This window comes from Equus przewalskii, chromosome 18 (assembly GCF_037783145.1).
Source record: "Equus przewalskii isolate Varuska chromosome 18, EquPr2, whole genome shotgun sequence".
NCBI classification, from domain to species: domain Eukaryota; kingdom Metazoa; phylum Chordata; class Mammalia; order Perissodactyla; family Equidae; genus Equus; species Equus przewalskii.
The window spans coordinates 9,993,381-10,008,510 of record NC_091848.1 but is presented as its reverse complement, the minus strand read 5'-3'; the positions used below and the strand labels follow the sequence as shown (position 1 = coordinate 10,008,510).

At 54.2% G+C, this 15,130-nt stretch overlaps 2 protein-coding genes across 30 annotated transcripts; both read left to right on the top strand.

Moving 5' to 3' along the window:
* The first annotated feature begins 69 nt into the window (after nt 1–69).
* On the top strand, nt 70–7,871 carry LOC139076982 (ral guanine nucleotide dissociation stimulator-like). Of its 5 annotated transcripts, none has more exons than XM_070582286.1 (8): nt 70–1,657; nt 2,392–2,434; nt 3,128–3,729; nt 4,461–4,571; nt 5,510–5,703; nt 6,350–6,409; nt 7,110–7,303; nt 7,568–7,871. In XM_070582286.1, exons 4-8 carry the CDS (start codon nt 4,476–4,478, stop codon nt 7,729–7,731), a joined length of 708 nt encoding a protein of 235 aa, XP_070438387.1. In that variant the 5' UTR covers nt 70–1,657; nt 2,392–2,434; nt 3,128–3,729; nt 4,461–4,475; the 3' UTR covers nt 7,732–7,871. The 5 variants fall into 5 exon arrangements, with proteins under 5 accessions (XP_070438387.1, XP_070438384.1, XP_070438383.1 ...); XM_070582282.1 differs by lacking the exons at nt 70–1,657; nt 2,392–2,434 and adding exons at nt 2,500–3,089; nt 3,947–4,054 and having other exon boundaries at nt 3,585–3,680; XM_070582283.1 differs by lacking the exons at nt 70–1,657; nt 2,392–2,434; nt 6,350–6,409 and adding exons at nt 2,494–3,089; nt 3,947–4,054 and having other exon boundaries at nt 3,585–3,680.
* Nucleotides 7,872–9,203: 1,332 nt separating this feature from the next.
* On the top strand, nt 9,204–14,129 carry LOC139076979 (ral guanine nucleotide dissociation stimulator-like). Of its 25 annotated transcripts, none has more exons than XM_070582230.1 (8): nt 9,204–9,360; nt 9,742–9,854; nt 10,205–10,312; nt 10,719–10,829; nt 11,768–11,961; nt 12,608–12,667; nt 13,368–13,561; nt 13,826–14,129. In XM_070582230.1, exons 2-8 carry the CDS (start codon nt 9,837–9,839, stop codon nt 13,987–13,989), a joined length of 849 nt encoding a protein of 282 aa, XP_070438331.1. In that variant the 5' UTR covers nt 9,204–9,360; nt 9,742–9,836; the 3' UTR covers nt 13,990–14,129. The 25 variants fall into 25 exon arrangements, with proteins under 25 accessions (XP_070438331.1, XP_070438329.1, XP_070438335.1 ...); XM_070582228.1 differs by having other exon boundaries at nt 9,204–9,364; XM_070582232.1 differs by having other exon boundaries at nt 9,209–9,347.
* The last annotated feature ends 1,001 nt before the right edge of the window (nt 14,130–15,130 follow it).

Here is a 15,130-nt window from a genome sequence, read left to right as displayed (position 1 = left end):
TATCATCATTAGGAAATTAAGAATCTTTTTGTTTTCTTCTAACTACTTTGAATTAAATTTGGACATGTTACCAATATGTAAATAGTGCTGTTTTGGTTTTAAAAAGGACACTGAAAACAGATCCTCTGCCCAGCCATACATCTATTCATGCACCTGCTTATCCACGAGGTTACCCATTTATAAATGTAATATTTATAGGACAAAAGAAAAGTTTTATTTGTTTATTTACTAATTAATTAACTATTAGAGTTTTATTATGCCTGTGTGAAATGATTCTGTCCATTGCTGGGAAGGAGCAGGGAGAAAGTCTTCAGTAAAATTAAACTGAAATCATAGTGATGTCCTGTATTTCTTTAGTTCAATCTTCACAATACAGCTCTTAAATTTGTTTGAATTGCTGTTATTTTGAAATCTACAGATAATAGATTGAGCCATTTCGCTATATTCTAGGCAGAATTGGCAGAATTTCAGAGCTGGCAGGGGCCTCTTTGTAGGAAGGTGAAGAAATAGAGAGGTAAAACCACACACCTAAGCTACAAACTCGAGTGGTCTTAAAACCCGGATCCTGGTGTCTGGAGTCTTTAATCCACTGGTTTCCAGTTCTAGTGTATATGAGTAATACAGTATTTGCTTTTGTAATCCTGCATTACTAAACAGTGAACAATGGAAACAAGATAAAGATTAAGCAGAATATTATGTCATCTTCATAATTTGAAAAGCTAAATTTTGCCTTGAGAGAAAATCAATAGCTTAGAAACTTTTTCCTCCTGATATAAAAATGAAGATGAAATAGGAAGCCCCCATATATGCCATTTCAAGAACTTGACTCAGTAAGTGTGTTTGGACAGACACCATGAGTTCTGGTACATCATCATGTAAATAGAAAGTACAGTTTAGATGAAAATTTGTGGAAAACATAAATTAACAAGCGTTAATTATTCAATTGCAATTTTTAACCTTAGGTGTTTGTCAATTATTTATTTTTCCTACTAAGAATAAGCAAAACTCCTCTAAGATATCTGGAATGAAAATAGATATTAAATATATTCCTTTTCAGCTGTGGCCTAATTCTATTCCAAAAGCCAGCTTCAACGTAAAAGAAGAGGAGAATCCAGGATTCTCAAATAAGAACTAGGTATTTAAGTAACATTTTTCGGAGGACTTAATTAATAAAACTGAAATAATGTGGGGTATTTTCCATGACTAAAAGGATATAGACTGATTAAGAGAGAAGGGGAGCACAGTTATCTGGTTTAAGGCCAAGCCACGTGAAATTACTGAGTGAAATTACTGATTAAGCTGAGAGAAGATTTTTTTTTTTCAGAAGATTTTCTTTTTTTTTAAGATTGGCATCTGAGCTAACAACTTTTGCCAATCTTTTTTGTTTCTTTTTATTACTTTTTCTCCCCAAATCCCCCCAGTACATAGTTGTATATTTTAGTTATGGGTCCTTCTAGTTGTGGCATGTGGAACGTCGCCTCAGCATGGCCTGAATGAGCAGTGCCATGTCCACGCCCAGTATTCGAACCGGTGAGAAACCCTGGGCCAGAGAAGCAGAGCATGCCAACGCAACCACTCGGCCACAGGCCAGCCCCGAGAGAAGATTTCTTGTTCAAGGAGATCAGCGTTGACCTTAAAACCAAGTAGAGACATTCAGGTACAGTACAAAGGAAATACTTGGTGAATTAAAAAACAATACTGTTGCCTGAGTCCCATCCTCAGAGATTCTGATTTAATTGGCCTGGGGAAAGAGCCCAAGCATAGGTGATTTCTAAAGCACCATGGATGTTTCTAATGTCAAGGTTAAGAACCACTGGTATAGAATGTGGTGGTGCAGGGAAAACTGAAAATCTTATGGAGGTCACATACTGTGACATGATTTCTAGGGGAAGGGTGGAACACCGTTGTATGCATTGATGGCTGTGTATCAATGTTGTATCAATGTGTATCTGGTTGTCGTGTATCAATGTTGTCGCTTTGATTCTCAGCAGACAGAAAAATCAGAGAATTAAAGAGGGAAGGTGGACTTAATGGGATCATTAATTGAGAGTGTTAAGAGTTCTCCATAGGAAGAAAAGAACAATAAAAATTAATTTTAAGAAAAATTAATGAATAGCCACATTCTGATAGAATATTTCCAGTTTTAACTGCTGATAGCAAGAAGTAACCTGTCATAAACTAGAAAGGTTATCACTCATCTATTTTCAATTTTTCATTTAATTTGTGTGACTAAATGTCAATGAAATATTAAAGCCAATATAAATTACTTGAACAACACAGTAGAAAATGATTCCAGGGAAATTATGGTCCATTAATACTGTTGAGTTCTTGTTAATCTGTGCTCAACTATGCCCCAGATTATTATTCTGACATGCAGTTTCTATTTTTTAGAAGGAGGTCCATACTGAACAAGACAGGATTTTGAATAATGAGGGTATGACTATCATTATTAATATGAGTGTGTGAGAATGATCTGGATGTCTCTAATCTTACGGCTTTAACATATAAAATAACAGTTTATCAATTCTATTTTTATTTAAAACTCATTGAAATACATCTGAAAGTCTTACTTCTTGTAGAATTTGTATTTTTGAGGATAAGCATTTTCTGGAAAGTTTCCAGAATGCTTTAAAGAAAAATAAGTTAGTAATGATTAAGAACCAGAATGAGTTACTTAGTAAGATAATCTTGCCAAGACAACACAATTTATTTTATAAATATATATTCTTGGTGTTAGAAGGATTGGTAATGCTGTTTATCTGGTAAGGATTGATTAGGTTATTTTAAATTTGTCGTAAGTGTTGGTAGATGGAGAGGTTACCCTATACTGTGCATGAAGCATAATTATTTAAGCCATGCCAAGGGGGAGTATTCGGTAGCATAGACTGGCAATTGGTCAGTTCTTGTTTGAGGAGGAGCAAAGATCAGAGGCACCCTTGATTGTAGCTCTGACCACATCACACCCACGGTGGAGGCAGTGGCGGCCACTTTTCTGCTGAGCTCAGGCCTATGCAGTCCTGAATTGAATCTCTCACTGGAACATTGGGAAACTGAGGCCCCTAGAGGGGTAGGGAATGGCCCTCGACAGGGTGAGTCCAATGGGTAAGTGTGTGTTCTGACCTTCTAGGGCAAGACTGGGACCCCACGCGGAGGCTTGGCTTCTGAAATTAGGAACCATGAGACCTTGAGAAGCTCTTGCCAATCCCTCCCTTTTGTGGGAGCTGTTTTCTTCTTGGCCTCCACAACCTGAGCACACAACACGCGGACGCACACAAACACACACACACACGCGCATGCACACACACACAAACACACACACACACACACACACACATTGACCTTGGATGCAAGGATGGACTCTAGGGTGGGATCCGAAGAGAAGCAGACACAGGGCAAGCGGCAAGAGGAAGAAACACGAGGTGGGAGGCATTGCCTGCAAGTGACACCCGCCTGCAGTTTGAGAGGTATCGTCCTCTAAGGTAGGACACACGCCAGAGGACATGTCTAGCAAGTCCGCGCTCCGGTCCTCCCCAGTGTGCAGACAGGAGGCCGACAGGCCCTGAGAGACACAACGGCTTATGCAGGATCCAGAAGAGGTAAGGAAGAGGACTTGTTTCTGCGTCAGTCTCAAAGCTGGGACCTCGGCCGCACCCAGACCCTCTAGGGAGCCTGTGAGACGGGTGTGTTGGTGTTCCTGGGTACGCCTACGACGTCGCATGGAGAAGGGGGGTGAGCAAGGCCATGGCCAGAGGACTGTTTGCATGGGTGGTATCTGAGGGGGGCACTCAGGTAAGGGCACTGCAGGAAATGAGGTCACTTCCTTGACAACAGACCCCAACAGACTTGGAACCCCCGCAACTAGGCAGCCACGTGCGCAAAGCCAGCTCACTTGGCTGGAGACTCTTGATAGAGAAACATGTTCTCCTGCTTTCTCCCGCCTGACCAGGGCTCTGGTTCCCAGAAAGCCCGCAGGGAGAACCTTTGGAGACGTTGTGGACGCTGGCTCAGCTCCCACGCCCCCCACCGCTGGACCTTTGGCAGGAGGTCCTCTCAGGTAACATGAGGAAGCCTAGAGCAGCCCAATCGAGGCCAGACCAGCTCCCCGAGCCCTCCCAGGGCAGCCCTCATCCCGTCCTCGTGAGTGTGGGGGCCAGAGGGACGTGTGGGCAGGATCTGCCCTTGGCCGCAGAAGGTTGGTGGGCTGGCAATAACCTGCTTTTCCCGTCACGTTCCCAAGCCAGGACAGGGCTGGCAGGACTGAAAGGGGACCCCTAAGCTGCCTCCTCATTCCAGGCCCTCAGGCTGCCGTGTGTTTCCCTCCTCGGTGGAGGTCTGTGTGGACCGTGGGGCGGGGTATGTGTGTCCAGAGTGGAGAGAGTCACAGAGGTGTGAGAGCCAGCAAAGACAGCCAGTCGGGTCTCTGAGGCTTGCCGCCTGGCTGCCGGGCACTGTCTTTCCAGAGCGTCACTCAGGAGATGGGCCAGCAGCTGAGCCACGACGCCCTCGACTCCACCACCCTGCAGGAAGGGAAGGTGCCCCACGCTGCCAAGCGAGGCCAGGGCCGGCTCAGGGTGAGTGCAGGTGCTGGGGAGACCCAAGCCCCAGGGCCCCAAGACAGCACTGAGGACCCCAGGTCTTCGAAGGCCCTGAGACAGCCCCGGGGCTCCTGCCTGGAGCCCTGCTCCCAAAGGAATCTGAATCCCCATCTCTTCCCCCGACCTTGCCCTGCGGGCCCAGCCCCCGTCTTGGCCAGAGGAGACGGCCCTGTCCACAGAGGTGTAGCAGAGCAGAGACATTTCTAGCCCATCAGCTCACGGGCGTTCAAGAGTCCTTTTGCGTTCTGTAGAGATTTTCCTGTTTGAACTCCCATCCTCACGTGTCCATGTGGCCTGGCAATCCTTCCCCACCTTCTCCCAGTCGGACGCAGCATCCTGATGGATAGGCATGCTTTTTGCCCAACAGGACATGGGGCTCACACGGTTCTTTCTGGTCCTCTGCCTTTGCTGTCCAGAGGAACACGTCCACGTGGCCTCTCGAGGTCAGGGCGTCGGGCCTCAGCAGGCTGCCCAACTTTCCAGAAGGGAGACCCATTAGCCCAGTGACTCAGCCCTTCACTGAACCCGCACCTTCTGTTGCCATTTCCACAGCACCGCCCTGATCACCCTGCCTGTCCTCCCGTCCTCATCCCTCCCAGCCCACGAAAAGCCTCTGTGTTCTCCTGTCTCGAATGGGCAGTTGGTCAGCCACCCCAGGGTTGATGCTCTTCATCCAGGGAGGGGCTGTCACTCCTCTGCCAGCACAAAGACCTAGGAGACCAAGAGGTTTAATCCTTCTCCACCTCACATCCTACTTGGAATCCCGAGAATTCTTCCCTGCCCTGGGCAATGATGCCCACTTGGGGCCACAAGTCACCGCGGGCTTGGGCATTCGGTGCGACCTCCAGTCCCCGGCACTCCTGGGGCCCGCGGTGCGGCCTCTGATGGCAAGCGGCCCCTCTGTCTGACCCCAGGCTGAAAATCCATCCCCAGCGAAGAGCAAAGCGTCCCGCCTGGTGTGGACCGTCCAGGCTGGAAGGCGGCAGAAGCGAGTGGAGCACCTGGTGCCCGCCTTCCTGGAGGGCGACACCGCCTACGTCCACAGCTTCCTGTGCACGTATAGAGGTTTTGCCACCACACGACAGGTGCTGGAGCTTCTGTTTCAAAGGTGCGTGCCGTGCCCCTCCGCAGCACTGTGGGCATTCAGCCACCTACTAGCTGTGAGGCTGGGGATGTCACGGCACCTCCCCGAGCCTCGGTTTGCTCCTTGCAAGGCGGGCTGAAGAGAGGATCAGCCTCCAGGGGAGATTGTAGGGACTCAGGCAGGTGCTGCCTGCAAAGGCTTCTCGAGAAGCCTAACCCTCTGGGAGGGTCGACTGGAGCGGAGGGGCTGTGGTTGTGCTCATTGAGGATATTCCTCTTGCCTAAGGCGAAGCCTCCGCCTCGTCCCTCAGCGTGCCCGTGGCCTTCACTGAGTTGTTGTCTTCCCTTTGGAAAAGGAGATGGCAGAGCTCTTCTAGGTCTCTGACCTGGGTGAAGCCAGAGCAGCGATCCCTGGGCTGAGCCGAGGCCCCCGACCCACTCAAGCAGGAGTGAGGGGCCGGTTGGAGCTCCTTCCTTCATCACGCACACACAGAGGTCCCCACTAGGTGCAGAAAGTTTTCTAGGCACTGACCAGAATCCCGTGCGCAGAGCAGGCGACAGCCATGCCCTCCAGGGCTCCATTCTCCTTGGGAGTGAGACAGCGCCGCTAGGCTTCTCACGCAGGCCTGATCCACAGTCCAGTCCATGCGACGTCCTCCTGTGTCTTCTAGATACGGTTGTGTCCTTGCCTATGGCGATGAGGACGGCGGACCCCTAGACCAACTCAAAAAGTGAGTGGGCTTTGGAATCCCTAGGAGGGCGCCCAGCGTCCACACTTGGAGGGCAGTTGCCTGCAGCGTCCCGCTCACTCATCTGCTAGAAGCTGCCCAGCGGGTGCTCAGCTCCTGCTCAGGGGGCTCAGGGAGTGCTCCGGGGCCACATAAGCCCCTCCCTGGTCGAGATACGGGGCAGGGGAGCATGACCCTCATGGGACACCTGGTGAATCAGGCAGCACGTAGGCCCAGGAGGGAAAGTTGGAGGCAAGAGGAGGGCCCTGGGAAGCATGGGCGGGAGACAATGTCCGTTGTTCCCTCACTGGTCAGATGTTCTGGGAGCACCTCCTGTGTGCCAGGGAGGGCAATGAAAAGAGGAGACTGCACCGCTCGCTGCCCTCACGCAGCTGACGTTCCAGTGGGCAGTGGGCGGAGAGATGCTCCAAGCAGTGTGTCAGGCTTCCCTGAGGCCTAGGAGAGGTGACGCCACCACGGCACAGGGCTCCCCCTTCCAAAGGCGTTTTCCTAGCCCCTCCTTGGTGCCCTGGCCTAGCTCTGCCCAGACTGCCAGATTGGAGGTGGCCGCCAAGTAGGACTGGCCCCTGGACAGCCAGGAGCGGGAGGCCCAGGAGCCCAGGCCCGCACAGGGATGCCCGGGAGGCCAGCGTGCAAGGAAAGGACCCTTCTCTGACTCTGCTGCCCACCTGTCCGTCCTCAGGGCCATCTCCTTCATTCTGGGCGCCTGGCTCCGATGGTACCCTGAGGATTTTATCCAGCCCCCAGATGTTCCCAGCCTGGAACTGCTCTTGGCCTACATTGGTCTCAATATGCCCGGCTCGGAGCTGGAGCACCGCGCCCGCGTTCTTCTTTCCCGGCTGGAGCAGCCTGAGCACACTGATGCCAAGACTGAGGGTGAGGAGGACTCGGGTGTGTGACGTGGGCGTGTGCAGAGGGGATGGCGCTGCGCCCCCCGGAGCAGAGTGTCCAGAGGCTGGGGTTCGGCTGGGAGCAAGGGGCGGGCTCAGATCACTCTTGCCAGGGACTGGAGTCTGGGAAGACTTTCGGGGGCGTGGTGCTTGGACTGAGACTGCTGGATTGGCGGCAGAGGGTCCCTTTCTTTGGAATGACTTGGGCGGGCAGTCATGTTGGTGGCGTTTTCTCTTCTTCCATCTCCAGCTGCAGCTCCACCGAAAGACGCGGAAGACCCTGAAGATCCGGCACCGTCTCTCCCTCTCGGGCCCAGCCCAGCTCAGAGCCGCACAGGCATCTTGCGAGCCACAGCCGGCTCAAGACCTTCAGCAAGCACTGGCAGCATCCCAGCCACTACCCTCAGCTCCTGAGCTGCAGCCCCAGAGAATCCTCGCCTTCCCCTAGCCATGGCGTGGGTTTTAAAGTTTTGTTTTTGGTTTTTCTTTACTTAACCTTTCCCTGTATTTTATCTCGTCAGTTCAATAAAGTTTAGTTCTTGGGTTCTTTTCAATTGTTCGCTGAAGTGGCGTGAAGCAGACTCACAACGTCACACCAACGTCATCCGCATCTAGTACCCGCCCATTTTTGTCCAAGAGAAACCCTGTCCCTGGGAAGCAGTCAGTCTCCCTTCCTCCCACCGCAAGTCCCTGGTAGCCACTGAGTTTCCTTCTGTCGGACTCCGTGCGTTTCCCTCCTCCGGAGTTTGCATGGAAGTGCCAGCCTTCCAGAGGTGGCCTCCTGTGCCTGGCTGGGTCTGGTCTGAGGTGAGTGACTCCGGATGTTTGAAATTGAGATAGCGGTTTTCATTAAGAAGAAAAATCCCCCGGAGATCAAAGATTCTGTCTCAAAGAGGATGCCCCGCTATTCCCTCTTTTCACTTCCTGGGGATGGGGACCCCTTGGAGGTGTGACACCAGAGCTGGAAACAGCGAGGGAAATGTCGGGGCCAGGGAGACCCCTTTCAAATCTTTCGCTTTCCTGGATGGGCCATGGTAACGTTTTCAAAATGTGCAAATTTCAAAAATATTCTCATCGCATATGAAACACTGGCGTTTATAAGAAGCGTATCGTGGAGTAAAATATATTCCCCAAAGTTTTAACGTTTGAGATAGATAATTAATGTTAATTTGGTAAAAGAATGACTTAAAGATGAGTCATAAGAAACGATGCCCTCGTTCTACCAAGAAACAACTGCCCAGAACAAGGGGTGGCCAGCTTTTCAGAGCTCTTCATTGAGCTCTGGTGCGGGGGCGTGTGTGTGTGTGTGTGAGTGTGTGTGTGTTTGTGTGTGAGGGCGGTGTGGGTGTGTGGGTGTGTGAGGGTGTGGTGCGGGAAGGAGCCTGGGGCTGTTCCTTCCTGGTACCTGATGCCCCACAGTGGGCTGTGAGTAGTCACACCTATCCCCTTGCGCGTTCTCAGGGACCACTGACCACATCCAAATCTCAGTAGTGACACGGCATCGCTTTGCCGTCCTCTGTGGAATCGCTCCAGTCAGTCCACACTCAAGAGGAGGGGATTACAGCAGGAGGTCTAGACCAGGAAGTCCTGATCCCAGGTGGCCAGTGACGGGAGAAGGAGAAGACCCCAGAACTTCAATGCCTTGCCCAGAATCCCAGATGAGGAAGAAGGCGGAGCCAGGGAGGAAGCCAGCTCTGCGTCCTCAAGGCTGGGGCTCTGGCTGCACACAGGCATTCCCAGGGGCCTCTGGAGAAGGCTGTGTTGGTGGAAGTGCATACAGATCTGGAGATGGCATGGGGGTGAGGGGGAGTATTCGGCAGTGTACACGGGCATTTGGTCAGTTCTTGTTTGAGGAGGAGCCCAGGTCCGGGGCACCCTGGATTGTAGCCCTGCCCACATCACACCCACGGTGGAGGCAGTGGCGGCCACTTTTCTGCTGAGCTCAGGCCTATGCAGTCCTGAATTGAATCTCTCACTGGAACATTGGGAAACTGAGGCCCCTAGAGGGGTAGGGAATGGCCCTCGACAGGGTGAGTCCAATGGGTAAGTGTGTGTTCTGACCTTCTAGGGCAAGACTGGGACCCCACGCGGAGGCTTGGCTTCTGAAATTAGGAACCATGAGACCTTGAGAAGCTCTTGCCAATCCCTCCCTTTTGTGGGAGCTGTTTTCTTCTTGGCCTCCACAACCTGAGCACACAACACGCGGACGCACACAAACACACACACACACGCGCATGCACACACACACAAACACACACACACACACACACACACATTGACCTTGGATGCAAGGATGGACTCTAGGGTGGGATCCGAAGAGAAGCAGACACAGGGCAAGTGGCAAGAGGAAGAAACACGAGGTGGGAGGCATTGCCTGCAAGTGACACCCGCCTGCAGTTTGAGAGGTATCGTCCTCTAAGGTAGGACACACGCCAGAGGACATGTCTAGCAAGTCCACGCTCCGGTCCTCCCCAGTGTGCAGACAGGAGGCCGACAGGCCCTGAGAGACACAACGGCTTATGCAGGATCCAGAAGAGGTAAGGAAGAGGACTTGTTTCTGCGTCAGTCTCAAAGCTGGGACCTCGGCCGCACCCAGACCCTCTAGGGAGCCTGTGAGACGGGTGTGTTGGTGTTCCTGGGTACGCCTACGACGTCGCATGGAGAAGGGGGGTGAGCAAGGCCATGGCCAGAGGACTGTTTGCATGGGTGGTATCTGAGGGGGGCACTCAGGTAAGGGCACTGCAGGAAATGAGGTCACTTCCTTGACAACAGACCCCAACAGACTTGGAACCCCCGCAACTAGGCAGCCACGTGCGCAAAGCCAGCTCACTTGGCTGGAGACTCTTGATAGAGAAACATGTTCTCCTGCTTTCTCCCGCCTGACCAGGGCTCTGGTTCCCAGAAAGCCCGCAGGGAGAACCTTTGGAGACGTTGTGGACGCTGGCTCAGCTCCCACGCCCCCCACCGCTGGACCTTTGGCAGGAGGTCCTCTCAGGTAACATGAGGAAGCCTAGAGCAGCCCAATCGAGGCCAGACCAGCTCCCCGAGCCCTCCCAGGGCAGCCCTCATCCCGTCCTCGTGAGTGTGGGGGCCAGAGGGACGTGTGGGCAGGATCTGCCCTTGGCCGCAGAAGGTTGGTGGGCTGGCAATAACCTGCTTTTCCCGTCACGTTCCCAAGCCAGGACAGGGCTGGCAGGACTGAAAGGGGACCCCTAAGCTGCCTCCTCATTCCAGGCCCTCAGGCTGCCGTGTGTTTCCCTCCTCGGTGGAGGTCTGTGTGGACCGTGGGGCGGGGTATGTGTGTCCAGAGTGGAGAGAGTCACAGAGGTGTGAGAGCCAGCAAAGACAGCCAGTCGGGTCTCTGAGGCTTGCCGCCTGGCTGCCGGGCACTGTCTTTCCAGAGCGTCACTCAGGAGATGGGCCAGCAGCTGAGCCACGACGCCCTCGACTCCACCACCCTGCAGGAAGGGAAGGTGCCCCACGCTGCCAAGCGAGGCCAGGGCCGGCTCAGGGTGAGTGCAGGTGCTGGGGAGACCCAAGCCCCAGGGCCCCAAGACAGCACTGAGGACCCCAGGTCTTCGAAGGCCCTGAGACAGCCCCGGGGCTCCTGCCTGGAGCCCTGCTCCCAAAGGAATCTGAATCCCCATCTCTTCCCCCGACCTTGCCCTGCGGGCCCAGCCCCCGTCTTGGCCAGAGGAGACGGCCCTGTCCACAGAGGTGTAGCAGAGCAGAGACATTTCTAGCCCATCAGCTCACGGGCGTTCAAGAGTCCTTTTGCGTTCTGTAGAGATTTTCCTGTTTGAACTCCCATCCTCACGTGTCCATGTGGCCTGGCAATCCTTCCCCACCTTCTCCCAGTCGGACGCAGCATCCTGATGGATAGGCATGCTTTTTGCCCAACAGGACATGGGGCTCACAGGGTTCTTTCTGGTCCTCTGCCTTTGCTGTCCAGAGGAACACGTCCACGTGGCCTCTCGAGGTCAGGGCGTCGGGCCTCAGCAGGCTGCCCAACTTTCCAGAAGGGAGACCCATTAGCCCAGTGACTCAGCCCTTCACTGAACCCGCACCTTCTGTTGCCATTTCCACAGCACCGCCCTGATCACCCTGCCTGTCCTCCCGTCCTCATCCCTCCCAGCCCACGAAAAGCCTCTGTGTTCTCCTGTCTCGAATGGGCAGTTGGTCAGCCACCCCAGGGTTGATGCTCTTCATCCAGGGAGGGGCTGTCACTCCTCTGCCAGCACAAAGACCTAGGAGACCAAGAGGTTTAATCCTTCTCCACCTCACATCCTACTTGGAATCCCGAGAATTCTTCCCTGCCCTGGGCAATGATGCCCACTTGCGGCCACAAGTCACCGCGGGCTTGGGCATTCGGTGCGACCTCCAGTCCCCGGCACTCCTGGGGCCCGCGGTGCGGCCTCTGATGGCAAGCGGCCCCTCTGTCTGACCCCAGGCTGAAAATCCATCCCCAGCGAAGAGCAAAGCGTCCCGCCTGGTGTGGACCGTCCAGGCTGGAAGGCGGCAGAAGCGAGTGGAGCACCTGGTGCCCGCCTTCCTGGAGGGCGACACCGCCTACGTCCACAGCTTCCTGTGCACGTATAGAGGTTTTGCCACCACACGACAGGTGCTGGAGCTTCTGTTTCAAAGGTGCGTGCCGTGCCCCTCCGCAGCACTGTGGGCATTCAGCCACCTACTAGCTGTGAGGCTGGGGATGTCACGGCACCTCCCCGAGCCTCGGTTTGCTCCTTGCAAGGCGGGCTGAAGAGAGGATCAGCCTCCAGGGGAGATTGTAGGGACTCAGGCAGGTGCTGCCTGCAAAGGCTTCTCGAGAAGCCTAACCCTCTGGGAGGGTCGACTGGAGCGGAGGGGCTGTGGTTGTGCTCATTGAGGATATTCCTCTTGCCTAAGGCGAAGCCTCCGCCTCGTCCCTCAGCGTGCCCGTGGCCTTCACTGAGTTGTTGTCTTCCCTTTGGAAAAGGAGATGGCAGAGCTCTTCTAGGTCTCTGACCTGGGTGAAGCCAGAGCAGCGATCCCTGGGCTGAGCCGAGGCCCCCGACCCACTCAAGCAGGAGTGAGGGGCCGGTTGGAGCTCCTTCCTTCATCACGCACACACAGAGGTCCCCACTAGGTGCAGAAAGTTTTCTAGGCACTGACCAGAATCCCGTGCGCAGAGCAGGCGACAGCCATGCCCTCCAGGGCTCCATTCTCCTTGGGAGTGAGACAGCGCCGCTAGGCTTCTCACGCAGGCCTGATCCACAGTCCAGTCCATGCGACGTCCTCCTGTGTCTTCTAGATACGGTTGTGTCCTTGCCTATGGCGATGAGGACGGCGGACCCCTAGACCAACTCAAAAAGTGAGTGGGCTTTGGAATCCCTAGGAGGGCGCCCAGCGTCCACACTTGGAGGGCAGTTGCCTGCAGCGTCCCGCTCACTCATCTGCTAGAAGCTCCCCAGCGGGTGCTCAGCTCCTGCTCAGGGGGCTCAGGGAGTGCTCCGGGGCCACATAAGCCCCTCCCTGGTCGAGATACGGGGCAGGGGAGCATGACCCTCATGGGACACCTGGTGAATCAGGCAGCACGTAGGCCCAGGAGGGAAAGTTGGAGGCAAGAGGAGGGCCCTGGGAAGCATGGGCGGGAGACAATGTCCGTTGTTCCCTCACTGGTCAGATGTTCTGGGAGCACCTCCTGTGTGCCAGGGAGGGCAATGAAAAGAGGAGACTGCACCGCTCGCTGCCCTCACGCAGCTGACGTTCCAGTGGGCAGTGGGCGGAGAGATGCTCCAAGCAGTGTGTCAGGCTTCCCTGAGGCCTAGGAGAGGTGACGCCACCACGGCACAGGGCTCCCCCTTCCAAAGGCGTTTTCCTAGCCCCTCCTTGGTGCCCTGGCCTAGCTCTGCCAAGACTGCCAGATTGGAGGTGGCCGCCAAGTAGGACTGGCCCCTGGACAGCCAGGAGCGGGAGGCCCAGGAGCCCAGGCCCGCACAGGGATGCCCGGGAGGCCAGCGTGCAAGGAAAGGACCCTTCTCTGACTCTGCTGCCCACCTGTCCGTCCTCAGGGCCATCTCCTTCATTCTGGGCGCCTGGCTCCGATGGTACCCTGAGGATTTTATCCAGCCCCCAGATGTTCCCAGCCTGGAACTGCTCTTGGCCTACATCGGTCTCAATATGCCCGGCTCGGAGCTGGAGCACCGCGCCCGCGTTCTTCTTTCCCGGCTGGAGCAGCCTGAGCACACTGATGCCAAGACTGAGGGTGAGGAGGACTCGGGTGTGTGACGTGGGCGTGTGCAGAGGGGATGGCGCTGCGCCCCCCGGAGCAGAGTGTCCAGAGGCTGGGGTTCGGCTGGGAGCAAGGGGCGGGCTCAGATCACTCTTGCCAGGGACTGGAGTCTGGGAAGACTTTCGGGGGCGTGGTGCTTGGACTGAGACTGCTGGATTGGCGGCAGAGGGTCCCTTTCTTTGGAATGACTTGGGCGGGCAGTCATGTTGGTGGCGTTTTCTCTTCTTCCATCTCCAGCTGCAGCTCCACCGAAAGACGCGGAAGACCCTGAAGATCCGGCACCGTCTCTCCCTCTCGGGCCCAGCCCAGCTCAGAGCCGCACAGGCATCTTGCGAGCCACAGCCGGCTCAAGACCTTCAGCAAGCACTGGCAGCATCCCAGCCACTACCCTCAGCTCCTGAGCTGCAGCCCCAGAGAATCCTCGCCTTCCCCTAGCCATGGCGTGGGTTTTAAAGTTTTGTTTTTGGTTTTTCTTTACTTAACCTTTCCCTGTATTTTATCTCGTCAGTTCAATAAAGTTTAGTTCTTGGGTTCTTTTCAATTGTTCGCTGAAGTGGCGTGAAGCAGACTCACAACGTCACACCAACGTCATCCGCATCTAGTACCCGCCCATTTTTGTCCAAGAGAAACCCTGTCCCTGGGAAGCAGTCAGTCTCCCTTCCTCCCACCGCAAGTCCCTGGTAGCCACTGAGTTTCCTTCTGTCGGACTCCGTGCGTTTCCCTCCTCCGGAGTTTGCATGGAAGTGCCAGCCTTCCAGAGGTGGCCTCCTGTGCCTGGCTGGGTCTGGTCTGAGGTGAGTGACTCCGGATGTTTGAAATTGAGATAGCGGTTTTCATTAAGAAGAAAAATCCCCCGGAGATCAAAGATTCTGTCTCAAAGAGGATGCCCCGCTATTCCCTCTTTTCACTTCCTGGGGATGGGGACCCATTGGAGGTGTGACACCAGAGCTGGAAACAGCGAGGGAAATGTCGGGGCCAGGGAGACCCCTTTCAAATCTTTCGCTTTCCTGGATGGGCCCTGGTAACGTTTTCAAAATGTGCAAATTTCAAAAATATTCTCATCGCATATGAAACACTGGCGTTTATAAGAAGCGTATCGTGGAGTAAAATATATTCCCCAAAGTTTTAACGTTTGAGATAGATAATTAATGTTAATTTGGTAAAAGAATGACTTAAAGATGAGTCATAAGAAACGATGCCCTCGTTCTACCAAGAAACAACTGCCCAGAACAAGGGGTGGCCAGCTTTTCAGAGCTCTTCATTGAGCTCTGGTGCGGGGGCGTGTGTGTGTGTGTGTGAGTGTGTGTGTGTTTGTGTGTGAGGGCGGTGTGGGTGTGTGGGTGTGTGAGGGTGTGGTGCGGGAAGGAGCCTGGGGCTGTTCCTTCCTGGTACCTGATGCCCCACAGTGGGCTGTGAGTAGTCACACCTATCCCCTTGCGCGTTCTCAGGGACCACTGACCACATCCAAATCTCAGTAGTGACACGGCATCGCTTTGCCGTCCTCTGTGGAATCGCTCCAGTCAGTCCACACTCAAGAGGAGG